Consider the following 24,236-nt stretch of genomic DNA (forward strand, 5'->3'; position numbering starts at 1 on the left):
AGAGTGAGGGGAAATGGGATTTAAACATCTTGTTATGTATCTAGGTAAATCATTCTCAACCTACGCCAACAGAAAAGAGCTTAAAAATGTTCGAATATATAATAAAAGCGCAGGCGTCCGAGCTTCGCTCTAAATCGACGGCGCTCCGGTTTTATTCCGGCACACATTGTGGCGTCGCGACGCGATTCAGACGTGCTGGAGCGTGTAAACGGTAAAAACGCGCGTGACTCCAAAAATCGTAAAAATTTCATTAGGAATGATTCACGGTGAAATGTCGTTATTAATTGAAGTTGGGGTGGAAGAGTTGGACACGCGTGATCTTATCCAGCAAACAAGTTTTTAAAGCACGCAAAGATGTTGAAGTACGGTTTTAAAATTAAGTAATTTTTAAATATGTCCGAAAAAGTCTACTATAAAGCGACTATCGTGTACAATAATGTTACTTCGTCGACAACGCGCGTCGACCACAAAGAATATGACAATAAGGATGAGTTTAATAATTGGTGGGGCCTTTTGGCGTTGGTCCTTGTCATTGGTACGGCAGCCGGTAACATACTCGTGTGTCTCGCAATAACATGGGAGAAGCGGCTGCAAAATGTTACAAACTACTTTTTAATGTCATTGGCCATTACAGATCTTATGGTTGCCATTTTAGTAATGCCGTTAGGCATTTTAACATTAGTACGCGGTAAGTGTGATGTATGTCGTATTTTTTCCAGATTTCGTGAGCGCGTGGAGTTTTACAAATAGATATGACATCGGGTCAAGGATTTATACGAAAAGAGAATATCGTATAAATTAAAACAGGCGGGAACAATAAAAATAATCAGCATCAGGAAATTGGAAAATTGTACAAACATTCGATAACGGACTATAACAAAGCGCACAATTCTCACACGCATATAGACAAACAAGCAGAAATGCCTTTACTTTACGATTAAGAGCAAAGCATTTAACCATTTTTTTTAATTGTGTTCAGTGCGAATAAAATTGAAAAATAAATCACACTCTGGTAAATTATAACGGAGTGTTAAGGTAATAACGATTAAAAAGAGACAGAGGTTATGCCAGTGAACGTGAGTAAAATTATTTTCCGCCATTTCCCTTTTGTCGAAAAATAATTGAGTCGCTTTTTTTTTAATTAGAAATACACTATTGCAAACACTATATGTAAATCGTCAATAAAATTAATTATTTAAGATTTTGTCGTTATTACAGTATTGCACTGTACCTGAATCAATTTCGCCAATGTATAAACAAATCCATAAACAATGTTATTAATTTAATTGTACCCCACTTTGTTCAATGATACGTCTCCAAATTGGCAAACTTGATAAAAGTATCGCCGGCGCAAAAGATATGATTGAAAATGAAAACTTTAGACGCATTTCGTAAAAGTATCGAACATAAAACAAAAGTGGGAAAGTTTTACTTCACAAATTTGGTACCATTAAAACGTTTTATATGCGCGAACTATGCTTAAAAATAAAATTAATCTGAACTTCGGGCCGGAGGGCGCATTGTATTTTCAACTTGTACTTTATGCCTATCTTTAAAGAGATGGAAAGCACACGCTTATCTAAACGTCTTTCTATATTTTAAGAATGGTTTATGTGAGTTAGCGAAAACCACTTTCCCAGAGTACGCATCCTATTAAGTATGTATTGTTGTTATTGAAATATAGGTAAACACTTTTCTCCCATCAAATCATTTTCGGATTCAAATACCCTACTTCGTTCAATACTTCAAAATTCGATAAAGTGAAATTAAACTTGAATTGCATAAATAGCGCTTTGAATGCAGAAAATGCGACCTAAATGGCTATACGAAGCATCTATTAAGCTAGTTTGGTGCAAATCTCTGCGTCATACTTTTGTTAAAAAAATCAGTTCGTTCAGGATAATTAGCAGGATCACAATTGAGTACATGCTGTGCAGCTTTTCCGTAACAAGTGCGTTTGGTAGTTCCCCTAATAAAACTGGTAAACAAACTAAGTTTTTGGAAGGATAGGTATTTATTTGACACCTACGATTACTACCAACAACACATACATTTCGTTGGCATCTATACCGCATTCCTAGATGTTCACACTTAAAAGTTTCGACCATCACTACCACCAAGAACTTCATTGCGCACGTTGTTTTTATTAATAGGGTCTACTGCCAACATACGAAAGCCGCTCCACAAATAAGCAAGTTGATTTTCACCACCAGATAGACAGACAAACAAAACGGTTAGGTGGTGGTGATTCAAAGTAATGAACTAAACATTTAAAGAGATAAAATTTGCATAGGAATTATTTTCTCTACGTTTACAAAGAAATCACTCTGATAAAATGTACCTACCTTAGCAACCCCGCAGGTCGCCATTTGAACCGTCAAATATACAACTCATTTCTGCTGCTGTTTCGCATACTTTTCATTAATATTCCGTTTGCAATGGACGTTAGTAGTGATAGTGATAATAATTAACATGCAAGCCTCCCGAAGTGCAGACAATAGCGTTTATTTTTAGAAAATGCGCTAAAAAAGGTAGTACCTATACGCAAATGTATACAACATTTCTTGCATTAGTCCTAGAGAAAGTATAGTCTTCTACTTGCGTAGAATGGTGTTCACTCGTTCGCGTGCAGTCGCTCGTGTTGGAATCTTCCTCCACTATTACATGATATTATATACAATCAACATTTTACCAAAACTTTACACATTCCCAAATATATATTTGAAAGGAGCTTGAAGCACAAGCAGATGAAATTTACTTATAACAAAACAGACGAAATGGCGTATTTTTTGGAAATGCGTTAAAAATTTTCAACAAATTCTATCGATTCGCGAAAGTTCGAAGAAACGTGAGAACGTCAACATCCCAATTTTTGGTTTCATCATTGATTTTGGTATGCTCACACATACACACGGAGAATATTTGAATACGGATAAACATTAGTAGTACAAATTAGGTAGTACCATTGAATAAAAACACTATTTATTCAATGGTAGTACTTAGAAAATTGGTTATAATTTTCCCGTTCCATGATAGATCTTTCCGTTATAAAATGCTTTCTCAATGATTCCCGCACAAGAAATGTGAAACTTCATTTCGTCTATTAGGTACCTTATACGATTGGAAAATCTGATAACAACCAAATTTCGTGATGAAATTTTGAAGAGTGGAAACATGCTTATTAATGCACACTTCATTTTTCATATGTTGAAATTATACGAGTGATCTCCATAATATGCAAAGTACGAGAATATTAACCGAATAGCATTCATTTAATGCAAAAGGAAAGGAGTTACGCGTGTCCAAAAATTCGACACGATACCTCGAAATGTAAATAATTTAAGTGCAAGCGAAGGTCTGAATTTCGAATTTACATCTCTCCGTTTACGGTTTAGCGAAAAAGTTAAAATAGCGTCGCTCGTAACCACAAAATTAACAAGAAGTAAACAAAAAGATTAAAGGCCATTTTAATTAGAAGGGTAAACACCATCTGCCCCATACGCAGTTCAGAAGTTAACAAATTTCGAAGCTTTTAGAGTTTACGTGTTGAAAGGTCTATTATTGAGCGGTCCCTCAATAAAGATTATCAAACAGTACGCTCTTCTAACAAGTACATATATAGAAAATTGTAAATGTCAATGTTTCACAGCTGCTACTTTTAACATTAAAATATACTCACTCGATATCTTTAAAAATTGAAGGGATATGCTAAACTTTACTCCAATTGAATATGTATGATAGGAACTCGACAGACGTAAGAAAATACTGCGAGTCGATCTGTTTCGTTAAATAAAATTTTTACAAATGCGTGGGAAAAAAACGATAGAAAAAAGAGATTGATCGTCCTAATCGTTCTATTCCGGGGAATCTTTCAAATTTTAAGTCGATCACCGTATACATAACCTACTCGCTGGTTCCCGACAACGTTCCCTACAGCAATTTAACAACTAATGTCAACATACAACTGAACAGAATCCTTTGTAAAGAAAATTCACGTCTTGGGATTGATTAACGTAATGGTGTGAGATTAGAGGATAATGCGGCACTCCATTCTGGTATTACGTATAATAAGCTCCCTGTCGTGATTTAATTCCCTTTTCCATTTCTATCTGGCAGAAGACGTGGAAACCAAAAATTAATAAACAAAAATTCTCGTTGAAAATTGTGAAAATGTGACAGTAATTTAAAATAACGAGATTCATTTTGAAGAGCACATTAAATGACAATTAAAAATAAAAAGCGAGAAGTTGAGCGGTTAAGCGATTTCACATCCAGTTTCAGATTTATTCAACAGGAGTAACCATGACGACACATGTTGCTTTATGTAGATGTCTTAACGTCCGAATTAGCATTATAAAATATTACAGTTAGCGGCGGATCGTAAAATAGAATTGTAAAATTCCGACAGAAATCGTGTTAATCTGTATTTGTTGTAACTGTTTTTACAACCGATTCGTGTATCTGTGGTATGCAAAAGTCATCGGTTCGGACGATAGGTGTTCGAAAACGGGGACAACAATTTTCATTCGGTCAAGCAAAACTTGGGTTGTAAACAAAATAAATCTACAGATGAGATCGTTCTTAAGAAACTTGGCTGCACATATGTATGTTAGGTACTCTCATCTAGTCCGAAAAGGCGAAATTCTTTCTATAAGTAGGAAAGATGTATGGGTACCAATCGATTACTAAAAATCGTTTAGCCAACTACAGTTAAAAATGATTTGAGAAATGTCGTCGAAGAAAGTCAAGATGTTTTTGAAATATCAAAATACATACGTATACCCAAACCGAAAGCAGATTGGAAGGGACTTCAAAGTCAAATTTAAAAATTTCCCAATGCATAAAATCGCATCTATATTGATACCCGAAAGTGGTCATATTAAGACTGGTATTACTCTCCAATAATCCAATATGAATACCTACATGTAATTATGTAACTAAAGTCACAATCGACTTTTCCATAATAATGAAGATGACAAAACCTATTGTGCAATCAATTGCCACCATTGGATTGAAAATTGAATGAACTGCCCTAAAAAAACTAACTTTGGCGCGAGGCATATCTGGACCAGCATTAAATTCGTGAATTATTTCAGCCAGAATCAGTCTTGCCTTGTATTGCTGTGGCTACAAGAAAAAGGAAGAAGGCGTTGAAGACCACCAACAGATTTCACAATTTTGTACGTTGACCAAGTTTTTTTGTAGGTTCGATATACAATTGTGAGTTTCAAAAACTATATGGGCTAATTATACTTATAGGAGTCGCACCTATGGAAATGGTATAAACAACCTTGAAATGCTCTGGAAGGTACATAAGTGAATCTTCAAAAAACTATCTAATATGGAGGCTTTCGAAAACGTTAAACGTTTTTCTCTTCTAGCTCTCTAAAGAGCGTAAGTATGTCACGTAAGAGACTGCAGATCCAAATTAAAATTGCAGGTACATTGTAACAAGTATAAATTGTGCACAACTCTTGTGCAGATAAAACGCATTTTTTAACCGAAATAACTTTTGTTTTGAAATCACCAATGGATATATTTCTTGCAGACGTCTCAAATTGCCCTTTGTGAGTACCATCTTTCGACAATCCGTTCTTGAGGTATAAGGGAATATACCCGATCACGATAAGAGGTCGAGGAAGAGGCCTATGGTTGGTAGAAATTAATTTCTTTCGCAGAAGTGGGTTCGGACGGACGGACAAAACGCAAACAATAGCACATTTTTTTTATTCTTAAAAAATTGGCTAAAAAATGAAATTGAACTGAATTGTAGAGTAGAATATTGGGTTACAATTCATGAATGAATTTCTGCGACATTGGAACTTTTTAATGAAAACATCGGACATCTTCGGACAAAGAATCATTAAGGCGTAAATTGGAACGTTAATAATCGTTTTCACTCTGATTATTACCGAATAATGAGACTACGTTATTATTAAGAATAAGACGAGAGCTCTTTCACCATAACGGTGGCACTTCTCTACTTGTTAAACATAAAAGGACATCTCTTGAATAATGAATATTGCTGTAGTAGGAGGAAGGAAGTCATTCTCTTGAGATAGGTGGGCATTCCTAAGCATTCTTCCGCACCAATGGTTTTCCTAAAATTTTTATTTGATAAAGGGAGGCATTTAGTGTGCAGATTCGCTTTACTTTTCGTAATAAAACTGTTTATATTGGGAGCGTCACGAATGCAATTTTAAAAACAACGCATATAATCAAATGAGGCATACTAATGCGTGTTACACGCATATAATACCCTAACATTCAAAAGTCGCCACGAATGTAATTTCTCGTTTTGTTATAATTTCTGGATACTGAAATTTATAGTTTCGGTAATGCGTTAATTATCGTTCTCTTGGCAAATTAAATGACACCCACTTAAAAAAAGTTGTTATTCGGTATGTGGACACACTCATTCATATACCTGCACGTTCAATTTGTCAATATGCGATAATTACATTCGTCTAGTTACTGTTAACTGTTTCTATACGTTTTGGTCTTTTAAACGGTAATTAATGGCTGGGCAAGCATTTTCCTTTTCTGTTTAGGTACCTATACAATTTTTTCATGTGTTACCGTTAGTAATGCTTTCTAAACACCCAAACCATCGGCTGTTTTAGCCTTTTTCAGTATTGAAGTGATAAAAATTTTATGTTGTGAAGTTGCCGTGGAAAACGCTAGTGTAGAATAAACACCTATATTCGTATACGTTTGTTTTTTCATTATAATTGTTATTGTTATGGCCCGCTTGCAATAACTTATTATAAATATGTACCCGAAAAAAAAAGGTTCAGAATGGCTGCACTAACCCGATCTCACTCGCGAGCCATTAGTCTTGGGGATAACTAGACCATTCATAAGTAGGACACAAAACTGTTCATATTCAGAACCACTGTACAAAAGGTGTTATTTTATTTATAAAAAAAATGAAAAAATGTTGGTTACAATCACAGAGAATCTCGGTTATGAAAATAACACTTAACAGTACAATGAAGTAATAATAAAAATGTAACTAATTCCATAATTTCAAGTACTTAGTAGAAAAGCAAATTAAATATCGCAACAGGCAATTTCTTTCATTTGTACGAAAATGCAGTTCTAAGTAGAGACTTACAAAAAAAAGCAATTACAGCATGAGCTCCACCAACAGACGAATCAATCCGAACAAATAACAATGACAATCTAATAAGAGCAAAAAAACTCTCGAATCTCCACCGTAGCTTGACACCTGTCAATTAAATTGCGCAATGCTACTAGAAGAAGACACAAACGAAATCGAATGGAAAAGGGGAAATCTACACTAAGTCCTCGTCCCTTATGAATCTGTGGTCAAATATACAGACAAAGTTCCAATTACGATTTAGATACATTCATGGCGAGGAGTCGAAAGGTTTTGTTTTTTTTTTATAAGCGAAAACAAATCGGGTGGGTAAACTCAAGAGAATACTAAAAGTCCGTAGTAAGTTAAAAATCCTCATGAGGAAATTGGGGAAGTGAAAATATAGAAATCGATCGCCGGCGACTACTTTTAAATATTTAATCAGTTTTTAAATAGAAGGCATATTTATATCCGTCGCGGTGTATAATTGACCGGAAATCGTTAACAATAAATTGCATCGATAATAATTAACTTTTCATTGCAACCAAAACATTAACGCAAAAGGAAAGTTTCAAAATTTCGCTGCATAAAATTTTGATTTGATTGAAGTCAAGGGTTTCGCGTGGGAGATAGGTACACAAAAAGTACAATTTCAATATAAGAGCACCACATCTCCTCCATAGACAATTTAAATAAGGCGACTAATCACAACCTAAATCAGAATTGTTTTACTGTAGGTAATGGAACTTATACTAAGGAAAGAGTTATAAAAAATTACGATGCGTCAAAAACAACACTTCTAAAAAATCGTTAATATCCCCCCCCCCCAATATATTCGCGGGAGGCTAATATGAACAAATTAAATAAATTACATACATATTAGTCATGTTTTGAGTTAATTAATATTTTATGGGTAAGGAACAGGTTTTGAGGAAAGTATTTATAGTTTAAACTTCAAGGACGAGGAGGGTTACCATTTCAAACACAATTTCTTATTTTTTCGTGCTTTAGTTGAATGATTTTACAACATTTTTTGGAACAAAGTAAAGATCTATTATATCCGATGATGTCTAAAAAATTGATTTTTAGTTAAATTAGGCTAGCGATAGATGAAGTGATGAAGTACAAATTGTTTTATAGAGATGCGTTAAGAGGTACTCGACCTGACTGACACCTTTAATTAGATTTTTTGATTTGTAAAAAAATCAAGATTAGGAATTTAATATGTTTTTAACATGGAGATGTATCTGAATAAGTGTACCTAATCCTTATAGTAGGGGAGCTAGCACGAAATCCACTGAACGAGAATGATCAAAATTTTAACCGATGGAGTTCCATTTTGCCCTATCAGAGTATGCTAAAATCGATCGTCTGCCGCCTCAGGTCATACGACTTAAGGCGCTGCGGGTACTTCTTGTGGTACCAATTCTGAAAGGTTGTTTTTCGAAAAAATAAGTTATACACCAAATGAAAACGTTGATAATAGCTCTTAAAAAAATATTTAAAAAAATCGCGCACATTTGATAACTCCGTAAAAAAACAATTCTTAGTCGGTTTTTCACGAAATTTGTACGGATATAACTAGGTTACCGTTGGAAGAATGAAGCTGATTATTTTTACAGACTAATGATAGGTACAGCCAATGACTATGAGAGTGTTTCTTTTTTAAATTTTTTCTCTAATTATAAGATATCTTATCATGTTAAGCTAATAAGATAATCTTGTAATTAGAGACAAAATTTAAAAACGAAACACCGTTAAGTCATTAGTAGTACCTATCATCAGTCTGTAAAAAAAATCAGCTTCATTCATCCCACCGTAACCTAGTTATATCCGTAGAAAGTTCGTGAAAAACCGACTAAGAATTGTTTTTTTACGGAGTTATCAAATGCGCGGGATTTTTTTAAATATTTTTTTAAGAGCTATTATCAACGTTTTCATTTGGTGTATAACTTATTTTTTCGAAAAACAACCTTTCAGAATTGGTACCACAAGAAGTACCCGCAGCGCCTTAAGTCGTATGACCTTAGGCGGCAGACGATCGATTTTAGCATACTCTGATAGGGCAAAATGGAACTCCATCGGTTAAAATTTTGATCATTCTCGTTCAGTGGATTTCGTGCTAGCTCCCCTACTATTAAAACGAATTAATCGAATGAAAATACCTGCACGGTCAATTAATCAATTGTTTATCGATATAGAATTTTCGACCAAGCGGTAGTATTGGATAAAAATGCGGTAAAAAACAATTTTCTTAGCAATACTCTTTCGAAAATAGATAAAGGTGCAGGTATAAAAGCTACAAGCTTTGTTTCTCTATATCCCCTCAAAAACGTTATACCGTCTAAAAATCAATTTGATCACACACCCCATTTTCACAATCAATCATTCGAAAACCGACAGTTTGTGTTATCGAAATCAAATTTTCTTATTTAAAGTTTAACCGCGTTGGTATTTGAAAACACGCAGAATTCGGGAATACTTTCACGTCGACTTGTTAGAAAAAGCTCGGATAAAGAATGCGTGCGATTTTAATCGAATCATAACTTTTAAGCTTTGTCTAACATTTTCGGGTTTAATACCCGCATAAACAAGATTTAATGAAATTGGCATTAAAAGGAATTAGATGGCGTATGAGAGAAACCCATTAAATTTCCAATTTTACCCAAGCTGATTATCAACTTAATATTAATTGCATCCCAAACGTTTTGCACAGATTCTACTTTTCGAATAAAAACAACTGATCCTACATGCGTTTGAGAGTGCGAAATGGAATCTATGTACTTTACGAATTAGGGCAATTGAACTGCAGGAATAAAGAAAAACGTATTTCGAGATGTAAGCAAAATTTAATATAAACCTAAACAGCTGCTCCAACATTTTTAATATACGTTTCAGTTATATTAAAAAACGCACTTTTATTTCAGGGTGGCGATTACTCAAACAACCGTGGTATATCGACGACGGCAATCATAAAACTTCATTAATACCGATGATATAAAGTCGTAAACTTGACTGTATCGGTTTCTATTAACCAACGCGGTCTGCACTCACAGTAGTCCATGAGAAAATCTGAAAAATGTTGATTTTCGTTCCTCGCGGATCCGCAAATAAGATGATTTAATATTCATTTAAAACAATGAAGTAATTGAACCGTAGCATCCCTCTGTGAGAAGTTGAAGCGCCCTTAAAACAGATCGAAGAAGCTGAGGTTGGCAAAAATTGTACAAGTACGATGAAAAACTCGAGTTTTCATACGTGAAATTAGCAAACCTTGACGAATTTATATAATAATTACACGAGATACTCGAAATATCTCCTTTAATTTCCAAAGGACCAAACCTGGAGTAGCCGAATTTACATATTCGCAGCGCCGCGGAAAACGAATATATAATCTCGTCATTTTACCAACAGCCATTTCCATGGCTCTAATTTATACCTACAATATAAAAAGCGAATCTTGTTTCAATTATTGGGACACAATGAATTACAAGCCCTTACCATTAGGGGCCTTAGGTACATAATATGATAATCAACAGCACCAAATTACATTTATGGAACCGTGTGTATAAGGGGAATAAATTTAGAAATCGTTAGCAGAGAACTTGCATCATTTCGATTTAAAAAACACTAGATATGCAATGTCCCATAGTTCGTTTTTCCTCTAACAAAAAAAATAAACTAACAAATCGGAATTAGTTTTACTTATATTTTTTGTCTGTCTGTCTAGGATCTCCGCTAATATATTTCTAGAAAGTTTAACGCGTTTCCGTTTCGACAATAAATTGTCAACGAATATTGAATTTTTTGGTTTTTGGCTTTTCTTTCATAACTGGGCTAAGTCGATTAGGTACTTTTCTTAGAGACAGACATATTTGGGCAGATTCGAGTTGAATCATCAAGTGCAACTCGTGACCTATAATTTCTAACAAACTGTCATCCCCAACGACAGTGCCCCAAGTGAATAAAAATGCAGAGTATCCCACATCTATATTTGCCTTCTTTACATATTGTAAATATACGAAATGATACAATTTATGTAAAATCATAAAAGAAGTGTAACGCGTTTAAATATGAGCCTAATCAATTTCCCAGAAATTGTATACATATTCACATTAAAGGCTACACAAAACATATATACATGCATATACCTACCTATGCTATGGAAGTATTGATTTCATCAGTGGTTAGCGGTTATTTATACCTACATACATTTCGATTTGATTTTTTCGTTCACTTACGCGATAACAAATTAATCAAAAATAATAGCTATATACGAGTAGTGGCCGTTATGCATGGGCAAATAAAAGAAAAAAATCGGGCGCGTTAAATATTGCGAAAAGTACTCTTTTCTCGCCTCTTGGGAAATTGATATATCACGGGTAATTATTTTTTGACATAAAGCTCGTTGCGAAATAGTGATTTATTCACAACTTAATGACTATCATGTCACATGCAACATGAAGCAGTGATACTAATAAAGGTAACCGTTAATTAAATGTGTACCGGATAGGTGACCCACAAAATTTACAATTTCATACACTATGAAATGTATGTTTTATGATCCCTTGTGATTTTTGAATATGAAACATGCCGCACACCCAACAAAAATCACATCGAGATTGTAAAAACGAAGAAAAACAATAAAAAGGATTTCCATTTTCTAGTAAACTTAATTACTCTTAATGACCCCTATCAGATAAAACATGCGCGTAATTTTAGTATTCAACTCTTGAACAATAATTAAGAGTTAACTCCGTCTATATTGCAACCGTAAACCATATTTAATGCGGACTATTTTATGACGTACCGCACGCTTGAAACAATGGATATAAAAAGAATTATTAAACTTTTTACCATTCATTGATGATTTACCACAATTAAAGCATCCGGATCCGGTAAGCGTATATATGCGCAAATTTGAATGGAAAGCGGCGTCAATCCATTTTTGACCAAAGTCACGTCCAGGTGATAAACACAGCTCCATATTTATGGCAGTACGGGCTATGGTCAAACAGCGAAGCTGTTGGTAATTTACATAAATACAAAAAAAGGAAGGGCGTCGTCGATGAAAACGCCATTGCGAACATTTTCATTTTGTTTAAATAGTGACCGTCCGCGTTGCTTTCCGCACGCGAAGATCCAAAAGCATTTAACCTGACAAAAGACATAAATTTCATTATATGGGAGAATTCAATTTACAACTTGTTTTTTCTTTGTGCTTTGTTCTTATCAAAATATTTCTAGTCATTTACATGAAAAGGTGCTCGTTTTCGTACGAGGAAAATGGAACGAGAAAGATGGCAACGAAAGCGCGTCTTCACAGAATCCCTCTCCTTTTCAGAGGCTTGCATGAAAGCATATTTTATTCGTGTAATTCCTTTCAACGTTCCGAACTTATTGAGAAAGCGAAATTGTATTCATTGTCACGGTTTTCCAAACTGTCACATAAAACTGCCGACATAACTCTATTTTCGCATTATGCTCTTTAACCATTTAAAACGCACTTCATGTGTAGGGGATGTTTTGAAGAGCAGTCGACGTTTTATAATCGTTAGAACGTTTTTAATGTGCGAAAGAATATAAAAAAACGCGTGTCTCCTTATAGAAAATAGAAAGCCATATCTTAACTATTTTAAACCAATTGCGGTTATTTAAGTCTAATTTTGATTTTGTTTCAATGTACCTACCTATAGGTTACTGACACGCAGGTGATTTCCTGGAGTAATGGGAAAAGGATTGTCCTCTCATACTCTATGGATTTTTGGAAAAAAAAGTAAACAAAACGCGTAGATACTAATAAGGAAGTTCAAAATTTTTCGAGTTCGAAAAATTCCCTCATTTTAATTTCTACGTGGAAACGGTAATAGTTTACTTAATGCAATAAAACACCTAAAGCCAGACAATAATTATTTTTTGGCGATGAAGTAATTTTGATGAGGTTAATTTAAATAATTCGTATCTGGAAAGATTTTTTGTGCAAGGAAATAGGTTGACGTTAGAAGAATCGAAATTTTAACATGTACCTATTTGCATGTAAATATACTGGGAATTTAAACTACATTTTCTCGATCCGCTCCGCGATTAAATTTTTATTACTCGTTTACGAAATAACCGAAGGATTTATTTATTGTACGCGCAATATATAAAAAATCACCTCGCATTCGACCCAAGCGTAAGAACTGCTGTAATCACCCCACAGTTGTCAAATTGAAAAATTAATCGAACAAGTAACCCTATAATGATAATCGAAGATCGCATGCAGTAGGTAAATCAAAACCATTTCGAAACAAATAAGATTCGATTACCGTAGATAGAAAAATTCACGTGTAAAACTTTTTGGGCGCAACTTAAATTAAAACTCTGCGGATGACAACATTATTTGTTACGAAAAGAACGAGAGAAAGGCGAAATAACATTAAGTAAATTCCCTTACATAATGTGGGGTAATTAGATAGTTTCTCTCACTCCCGTGTATTAAATTACAAATTAAACCAAAGTTAGTTTTGGCTTAGAATTTAATTACCTGGCCATGCTGCGAACTGTAATTGAAATAAAGTCAATCTCCTTTTAGGAAATTCCATCTAATTTTTGTTGCATTTTAGGGCATTTTCCGCTTCCTTCAATCTACTGCCTGGCGTGGATTTGCCTCGACGTCCTTTTCTGTACGGCGTCTATAATGCATCTGTGCACGATAAGTGTTGACAGATATCTTTCTCTCAGTTACCCGATGAAGTTTGGACGTAACAAAACGAAAAAAAGAGTAACGCTCAAAATTATCATCGTCTGGCTACTCTCGATAGCAATGAGTCTACCGTTGAGCCTTATGTACTCCAAAGTATGTTCTTGGACTATTCCTGATACCGATTACATTTGTTGAATATTTTAGGATCAAGATTCCGTTTTAGTGGACGGAACATGTAAAATACCGGATCCGCTGTACAAATTTATAGGATCCATCGTATGTTTTTACGTTCCTCTTCTGGTGATGCTCGCGACATACGCGCTCACCGTTCGGCTATTGGCACAACAAAGACAGAACGTTGGAACAACGGGATGGTCGAGTGGATGGTTAGGAGGACCGCCAGCTTTGGGTAAGCAGTAACTGCATCCACGAACAAATCTCAATTTCCTTTTCCAGATCGCAAATGCACATGGCGACGACTACTAAATCCGACAAAAGCTCGTCCGATGACCCCTCAGCACGGTCACTCGGCCACATCAACGGACACGGAATTAACAACGATCGACACGCACGAGTTGTGGATCCAAGAAACTGAACCTACACCTTGTGCCATGTCGGCTTTGGGACAATTCGGCGCGGAAATGCTCAAATTATCGAGAGGTCTCGAAGCAGCCACATCATCCGATGTGAATACACTTTCAATCCATCAACAGGGTGCATCTAAAACTAGGTATGCGGACGCCATCACAATCCATATCTTAATATAACTGAAGCGCATCCAACCTTAATTCGGGAACCACTGTAACGAAACGAATAGGATTAATGTGACATTTGAACGGATTAAGAGCGTAGGCCGAGGGACACATCCTTGACCTAGCTTCAATTTCATTTCCATATCCTTTTACGCGATACTAACAATAATTGACATCAATCAATACAAATGAGACGTTCACACATCAATCATAAATTATGTTTTTCTTAATTTCGTCTTATTACGATATCGGATTAATTCATGTAGACTATACCGCAATTTGAACAGTCTTTTCCATTAACGCTCAGCCACACTTCAATTAATAAAATATGCATACCCTCGTGCATAAAGTAGGAAAGGGACAAAATTAATTAATTGTTTGACATTATACTAGCTCATTCGTTTAATTAAAATGAATTTCAATGCGGTCAATCCTTCATACATTCGACAAGCAAACTTCAACTACGTGAAGCTGAAAAGGACATAGATAGAACACCTACTATCAAATTCACTTTATTAGCACCGTGATGTTAAGCATATATGAAGCAACAGAATAGGTAGGCGTAGGTGAGACGAAATTATAGAAGATCATTCCCCAGCTAAATAACGCGAAATTAAATATAAAATAATAAATACTTACGCTTCTCGTTTGAAAAAAATTCATTTTTAAATTTAGGGCGATAACAATTATACAATCTATTATAAAATTTGTTGCAGTTCCGAAAATCGTAGTATGGACAGTCTATCGGGGTCACATTCGTCTCTCAGTCACGACCAATCGTCACCATGGACGATAAAAAGAAGACGAGCTTCGACGTTTCACGAAGGAGATACGAGGGACGAATCTCCGTACCCACGATGGCGAAGACGAGGGTCAAGTTTTCACGAATCAAGAACGCGAGATGTCGAGGTCATCAGTATGTCGGAAACGTCCGAAAGTGTGTCGTACCCCTTACCGCCGCCATGCACGTGTCCGTACTTCGGAGATAAATCTCCGGTACCGAAAACGACCGAAGTGAAAATAGTATCATCCGATCAACTCGACGTTGAAGAACACAAATCCTCATTACCCTATTTAAATAAGAAGCAATCGACGATGAAAAACACCCCCAGTACAGTTTTGGTGACGTGGGAGGCGGGAAAGCGATCGTCACGACGAGGCTCCAGTTTCGGAAATACGCGTAGCTCAGTAACTTCAAGTCCCCGCACGCCTTTGCTACGACGATCCGCCACGACGCGATACCCCTCAAGCAGGAGTCCTGGGCTGCAAGACCGCAAAAAGAATCCATCGTCGCCTTGCTTACAACGATACACCTACAGCAACGGAGGCAGTATACGAAGCACCCCCATTCGAACTCATCATAGTCGAAACTCGAGCGTGATTTCGCGAAATTCCTCTCGGCACGGACGGATTATACGTCTCGAACAGAAAGCGACCAAAGTGCTTGGTGTGGTTTTTTTTACGTTCGTCATACTATGGTCGCCATTTTTTGTTTTAAACTTACTACCGATAATATGCGAAGAGTGCGAAAGTCGCATCGACGACTCCGTCTTTCAATTTGTGACCTGGCTCGGATACGCAAGTTCAATGGTCAATCCGATCTTCTACACAATCTTCAACAAAGTGTTCAGACAAGCTTTCAAAAAAGTGTTAACATGTCGGTATCGAAATCGAACTTGGAGGCCAAACAGGTGACAAGTCAAGACGAACGTAAATATGTGTTGCTTATAATAAGACCCTAATCAGTATTTTTATACAACTTTAAATCACCCTTCTTCCAAATTCAAATTTTTGTTGTATATTGTCAAAAAAGGCACTGATCAATAATGTGATAACGTAGAGCTTAGTTAAAACAAGGTTCTCAGAACCACAATGGGGAAAAACATGCTTCAATATTACTAAAACCTAGTTAAAATACATGTTTATATGTTGTATCAATTACAAATGTTAACCATATAAGTATGTAGAAAGTAATGAGAAAAGAGTGGAAAAACAAAATACATATCGAAATAATCTCGAGTTAATTTAATCTTTTACATCTCGGCAAATCCTTACATATTGGAGTTCTATTTCAATATTTGCTGATCGAAAAGGCGGAAAATGAAAACTATTGTATTCAGACTTCAATTTATCTAGACTTTTCGAATATTTTAAATTAATATTTTCTCGGGTGGGATAGCGAATTTTTTGTTATACACATAAGCGCACATACAAACGCGCCTTTGACAATCTTTCTTATATCATCATGTGAATATAACATTTCTTTATAAGTATTCGAAAAGTGTACTCGACATTTCTTTCATGCGTATAGAAATAACGCAAAGTTTAAATTTTAGGAAAGGCGTCTTTTAATCTATTTCACGGAAAAAAACCTATTCGTTTATTTACGAAAGATGTTATCAAACATTGAGAAAACGGAGAAAAGTTGTTAAAGAAAACCCTTATGAATACAAAATAAAAATATAATAAATATGTAATAAGACCGATTTGAGGACGAAAGCTTCGACAAATTGGTGAAGGAAGTAAAAACTTGAAGTTCGTCGAAAGTTGTGGGGATGTTTTCTAAGAAGTTTTCTCCATAGCAAACCAATTTTAAAATACCTCAAGTACTCACGAAAATGATTTTGGTCGACGTAATAAAACGAATGTTAAAGTTTTATAAACATACTGAATCATTGTTTGAATAAATTACCTATACCTATACTTTTGTTAAGTTTAACTGTTGTGTACCTAATTTAAATTTGTTATATAAAATTAAGACGTTACAATTTGCTAATTGTGGAATTACTTTCTTAAACGGTCGAGTAGCGATAAATTTCATTATTGTAGAAATGAATGAAATAGTATCTCAATTACACAGGGAACAAGAAATGAAAACGGCACCAGAAAACTGTGAACTGCGGGAGGTAAAAAAAGACACCCGTAAGTAATCGAAATAAAATCGAAAAAGAACGAGATCATATAAAATATGGACAACGAGAATGGAAATAAATATATTCTGGTAGCGACGTACTCATTTAGTAAATGGACCAAAGGATATGTCCTCCAAATCAAAACGCTGCCACTGTTGCAGAGGTATACTAGTGAGGTATTCAGCGAGTCTGGTCTTTCACTGAAATTACATTCAGATCCGCTATCCCCTAAAGAATGAACAGGATCATGACGCCATATCTATCTAAAGATGTGGGACCCCAGAATTTGTATCTATTTAAGATGGCTACACATGGCTTACATTTCTTCCGGGATGTCTCTCATTGAACGTTCTAGCTGTTCTAAAAGATGATCGATTTTCGGAGCCATAAATGAATATTATTTCCACACGTTCAGCAGTACTGTAAGTCAATAAAAACAGAAAGCAGCCAAGATTGCTTAATGAAGCAGCACAGGTTGAAGTTCTTGGCCAATTTGCCATAAATCCCTCAATGTCAACATGTAGTTTTTTTTTGTAAATTATTAAATTTTTGTTAAATTGTCTTAATGAATATTGACTGTATTGGTACCACTGGAAAGCGTTTTTCAGTAGCTTTCCAACGATGTGCCGCAAGTTTGGGGTTGCCATTTGGGATTTTTGAAGAGGGAGGGCTGGGGGGTTAAGGGAGTGGGAAGTTGTCACTCATAACGTTATTTTGGTTCCCCCTCGATACCTCTGAAACGGTTTTGTGCGATTTTCAATATCTTCTTTGGTTTTGAAAATATGGCCGACTGCAAGTTTTAAAATTGACACTCTGTATGTGATATGTCAATTGCAAGTGAGCAATTGTTTAACATCTTTTGTGAACCTCGTCGAGGTCGGCAAAGTACTTCCCGACTTGCACGCCAATGCCGACTAGATTTAAAATGTTACGCTGACACTGGTGGAATATGTTATACTACTAACTTATTTAAGTATTTATGTTTCCAGTGCCGTAGTCACGACAACGAACTAAAATATTGTAAAATACGCTCCGCTCAACTAGCGAAGGAATTTAAAGCTTATTATTACATTTAATGCTTTAAAAAAATCAAGTACATCGGGTAATTCTTTTTGTCGAATTAAGCATCGACATTCTACATTCTACAATTATCCACATTAATCCGACACCGTTTCCGTTTTAAAATATTCAACTTTGGTGATACGATTGGTTGGGGACAGTATGAAATGTCCCTAATTAAGAGAATAATACAATCAAAAAGCCCATTTGCGTTTTAATTTTGTAACCTTATTTATTTTGGAGCGGAATCTTTTCAAATAATTCGCACGAGATCCCTAAGTTGCGCATGAAATTTGATCGGCCTCTGCATTAACGTAGAAATGAGCAATGTTTTTAAAATGCTTTCCATTTCCCGGCCGTTTACATCAATTACACAGTGCAAACAAAACTAAAATGGAATTTCTTTTATGAGACCAAAACTCAATGATCCCAAACGTTGTCCCCTGAGAGTGTATAAGCGAACATAAAAATTTTAATTGAAAGGATTAATCTAATTAAACTTCCCAACATAAACTTTAACCAACAGGGTGCGCTGGGGTAGCAATAACAAGAAGTACACGACACGTTGCTGTTAAGCAAAATAGAAATACACTACATACTAAAATCGGTGAACGGATCATAATTTTGGTTCATTTAGCAATACGCTGTGCATTTGTTCGGAAAAAACGAACCATTCAAGATAACTACGAGTAATATTAGCCTGTCAAATTAAGATTGAAGATATTATGTATAAATATAAATAGAAGGTTTTCTAAACGATAATTTTATATGCCCTTTGATACATTGATACGCGTTGAGCTTTGGTGAATTTGTAACGCCTATTCACCCTCGAGGGTACCACATATAGATCGTACTTGATATCTCTCTTTGTCGTGGTTGATTAAGATCCGAAACTTATCTTTCACTTGTTCCGTTTTAGTTCTCAACGCAGTATACATGACGATACAGCAGGGAAAGAAAACATTATAATGACTCCTACCTGTTCTCAGATTAAATATCAAGGGCGAGGTAAAGTGTTGGCCTTACCAGAAAAAGAAAAATCAATTTTAATATAAGTAGCGACATTTTGCACAGCAAATTTTAACAAGAAAAGTCAATAAGGACGAGATATTCATAGAACATTTTGGTATTCGTTACACTTTAGTCATTATTTTGCGATCAATAGGTATAATTTAAAATGGGTTGCTCCAAACACTGCAACAGATATATTTTACAGTACAGAGAGCGATTCAAAGTCCTTGCCGCTAATAGTCTGGGAAATAGACGCGTTTTTACTTTTTAATAATACCCCAATCGGATTTTGTATACTGCACACTAGACGTATAATTACGTTATTGAGTTCTAGTATGTGTAACTATGCTTCGGTTAATTCCGTCGGAAATGCTCTTTAACAGAATATCTAATCTATTAACAAGGAGCAGTTTCCTTACTTGATTGAAAGTACATTGATTTCCAACATTACAATCGTGCGTTCCTGTAAAAAGTAGCCGAAGACATTGAAAGATAGTAAAATAGGCGGAGGAAAACATTTAGCCTACAATACCGTTACTGAAATTCCCAAAATGCCGGATCAATGGTATTCCTTCAGTAAAAAATAATACGACAAACAAACGGACATAGAGTTACATTTGAGAAAAAAAATTAGAGATTACAAACAGCCTTGTGTGCAGATCTATAAGGAGCGAAAAAATTATTCAACGAAACACTTCCGATCTGCAGCTTAGGAAACAAGCAGACTCAAAAAGATCTTAATATTGCCCGCAATTAGTCTAGTCCGGGCAAGTATGGTAGGCCACAAATATTTTATCACAACAAAAATGCATTTTCTTAGATAAAACATTTTTTGCGGCAATTATTTAGGGGGAGGGAGGGGGAAGTCAGTAACTATGACGCAATGATATTGACGGACGACAAATTTTGAGTTGATTTAATGTTTCAACTTTCAACTCCCTTTTTTTGTAACCTACCGGATGCATTTACTTCTTAGCAAGTATCACCCAATTTAAACTAACTTCAATCTAGAATTGATAGGCACTAATAAATTCCGAGGTTGTTTCGTATTCAGCCACACACTCATTTCTATAATAATACACTTTATAACAGCGAGACCAACAAATTTAAAACCTTCAAAGGTACCCTTCACTATATGAAAAACGATTTTGGAAGATTCCATAAGTTTGAGAATCGAACCCGTGCATCAATCAATATCATAAGACGTTTATTGGCGGGAGCAGAATGGAAGCACAATAGAAAATAGTAATTCGTTAGTTTGTAAGATATCGGTTTGAGATGAAAGAATTACGACACAAACGTTGCACTGCATTCGCCAATAATAAAAACGGAGAAATTTAATTTCAATCCCATTTCAAATATACAAATAACGAATATTTATCGAATTTCTTTAGGCAATTAAGACACATAAATTATCTTAGAGAATAACCAAGCTACCGTAGATTCGAATATCTTTTGGGAAGGTTTTGAATTTAGATGAAATTACTAATTCAACACAAATACCTGTAATTACGCCGCCTTGAGAACAAAAATCTTATTCAAAAGATTCACGAAAGAGGATTTGAACATTTTTTTTCATTCTCTTCTTTAGAGGGCAAAAACTCAACTGGAAGAACGATGTAAATTCGCGCATCATACAGTTTTGTATATTTTTTTTAAGTCGATGTTAGTTAGAAACTTTCAGGACCCGAGTCTTATTGAACTCACTATAATTATGACTTTTCATAAAATCTCGGTACAGAAAACAGTTGACATACGTACACAAATTAAGTGTTTTCATTTCGAGGAGCTTTATTTTAAAACCATTAAAATAATCTTCTTTATTGCATTCGTCGTGATATTAAAACTTTTCGGAAGCATCAACTGTCTAAGTAGGTGGAAGGGCTGATTAAAAAGGGGACGCATATTAAATTAACTAATGCTTAAATAAATTAAAACCGAATTCGAAACGCTACCCTTACGAATATTTTATTGACAGCAGTAGGCGTATACGTACCCCACAAAAACGGTATGTTAATACTAAACCTTCCTCTACACAAAGATGAATCATTTCTCTCTGCCTTTTACTGCCATGTCTGCTCAGATCTTCGTAAAATTTTGAACTTTCCCCAATCTCCATCTTGAATTATGGCAAAGCTAGTCGTGCAATCCCATCGATATTGGACGCCCGGCTAGCAATAGTCATCACTTGATAAAATGTGAAGGCAAAGGCGATAAAAGACAATTAATGGAGCTGATAAAATTGTTAATCAAACATCTTCGTTAAACAGAAGAAAAGAAATAAAGGATTAAACTGTAGAGAGGCAACAAACCACAAAGCAGAAGTTGGGTCGCTAAGAGCGAACGTCAAAAGTAAAATTGTTGACTGCGGTTCAGTTCAAGATCAGTCTACAGGAAGAGATGGCAAAATAAGAGAAGATAAAATATGACAATATAAACGGATGGATATATAATTACTTTGTTACAATCTTTTAGCAAAATTCGTCAAAAGAAATGGTAACTTGTGACAAAACGTATTGGAACTTTAAAAACATTCATCAACTCTTGATTATTTTGGGTTACGTATAGGTCTCGCTTCTTGAGAAATTCATTGTCGTGCTCCTTATTATACTCTCGCTAATATAAACCGCTCACGTTTCCGTGCATTGTTCTCCCTTTTTGTCCTGCGGTAACCGATTACTAATTACACTCTCACTCCACTGTTTCAGTCCATTGTTTAGATTAGATTCCCGGAGCTTTGTATCGCCTCTGAATTACCTAAACACCACCGGCCGGAATGTAATCTTAAAAGGGTTAATCGCGGCCCAGTACAAAGTACACAATCTTGCAGAAAATGTGCATTAAGAAAGGAGGTGGCTACTGTAATGATCCCTTCAATCTATCATCAAAACAACAAATTTGATTGATTTTAGGATATATTAACCGGAAACCGAAACTTTTTCTTTTGTCACCAAATTTTAACAGCCTAACAAATTTTCCAAACAGATTGAACGAAGCTAAAAGCAGTCTACAATTCGTTTGACGATGTTTGATGATTGGATAGTAGTAGATTAAACCTCAAACCATGGTATGGCGGCAGGTGCGACGTGCATCTAGACAGCGCTACTAGATCGCTGCTTAGCCGCCTAGTGTAAAAGGTTTATTAGTCTTACATTATCCGTAAAAATCCAATATGGTGTTCATATAAGAAATAAAGAAAGTAGTATGTAGCTTCCACGTCTAGGGTGTTATGGAAATTCGGATACCAGATTCAATTATACGAAAAACGTGTCCGTATTAGAAGGTGCCAAGGCCCAAGGGGAACCGTCCATTTCCGATCGTTCTAAGCTAGGGAAAATGAAAACTAAATTTGACATTTTTAGTTTTTCGATGATATCTCAGTTATTTTCAGATTAAACAAAAATTCGAATGCGTTTTTTTAGTCACAAACAGGGACAACTTTGAACCCATTTACCTCCACTGTATCTCTCACCGTTACGGAAACGTTGATTTACCTACGTTAGTATAGTAGTGAGAAAAATATCATAAGTTACATGTGAAAAATGCAAAATTAGTTTTTATCTGAATTCCAGAAACGTATTTTCGAATTTTTAATATGAAAATACATTGACTCTATTACGTCTGTTAATAAAATTTGATCTGTCTTCGTGCAAAATTCTTCGACACGACAGTAAAATATCTCGAATTATGTGACATCCCATCCCAGCCCTCGAAATATCTGTGCATCTCTAAGTAGGGCCTTGTATCATACAGATGTAGCAAAATCGGAAGTGGAGCACGAGAACACGTTATACGGAAACGACGTATCGTGTGCTTCTCATTATATTTCTATTTATTTTCGGTTGTAAAGGGACCTGATTTGAACTGAAAAGTCTATAGACTGCGGTAACCAAACGGTCGTAAAATCTTCTATTCGTCGCATACAAACCGAAAAAAAAAAGGTTTCTTTTGCTCGAACGATACTATATTTTAATTAGTAATTGTCGTACTTCGAATGACAAATTAATGAAACGTGCTCTACTAAAAGTTATTATATTATTAACCCAAATTATACGAATGTTTCCCGTTGTTACTAATAAATACTTGTGAAATTAAATATTAACGATACGATACAGTTAAATAATGACACGAAGGCCATTAGTATCGTTTTTATTACTACCTGCTCTATTGATTTTGCTTTTTCTATGAGCTTTAAGTAAACATTTATTTGCATCAGTTTTGATGTAGGTAAACTAAGACGAACTTAGTTCTTCGTTACCACATTAATTTTGAATAGCTATTTAAAATAGCTATCAAAAAGGTAGTAGCCCACGCTAATTTTATTATGCAATTCAGATGTAAACAACATGACGTTGACATAACGATGTCTGAATTATCAGGGAAACCCAACGGACAGATGAAAACAATAAAAACTACCAATTTAGGTTTCGTCAGGTTTAATTTTGAAATCTTTTCGTTCCTCAATGTTGTGTTGCTTTTGTGCTATTTGTGCTCTTATGGTTTTAGAGTTCACAAAAAAAAACCTAAAAATGCAACTTGGCTTGTCCGTAAGCTTGATCAACGGGATTTGATGCTCGACTACGACCAAGAGATTGCATTTTCCAATCCGGTTTTGACGTAGAAATTTGTGTGTATCGCAGACCAGGGGCCTATTTCATAAAGCTACTTGGCAACTTTTCACTTGTCACTTTGCATTTGCATAATTTCGAAATGCA

General features: G+C 35.3%; 2 protein-coding genes across 2 annotated transcripts in view; one reads left to right on the forward strand and one right to left on the reverse strand.

The window, feature by feature from the left end:
- LOC116171295 (26S proteasome non-ATPase regulatory subunit 1) overlaps positions 1–24,236 on the reverse strand; it is an 85,788-nt gene that overhangs the window by 37,405 nt on the left and 24,147 nt on the right. The gene's annotated exons all lie outside the window — the stretch shown is intronic.
- Positions 187–16,739, forward strand: LOC116171297 (5-hydroxytryptamine receptor 2C). The gene is made up of 5 exons (XM_031488060.1): positions 187–688; positions 13,708–13,940; positions 13,992–14,196; positions 14,244–14,517; positions 15,256–16,739. Exons 1-5 carry the CDS (start codon positions 394–396, stop codon positions 16,232–16,234), a joined length of 1,986 nt encoding a protein of 661 aa, XP_031343920.1. The 5' UTR covers positions 187–393; the 3' UTR covers positions 16,235–16,739.

This window comes from Photinus pyralis, unplaced genomic scaffold (assembly GCF_008802855.1).
Source record: "Photinus pyralis isolate 1611_PpyrPB1 unplaced genomic scaffold, Ppyr1.3 Ppyr1.4_LG5, whole genome shotgun sequence".
Taxonomy (NCBI): domain Eukaryota; kingdom Metazoa; phylum Arthropoda; class Insecta; order Coleoptera; family Lampyridae; genus Photinus; species Photinus pyralis.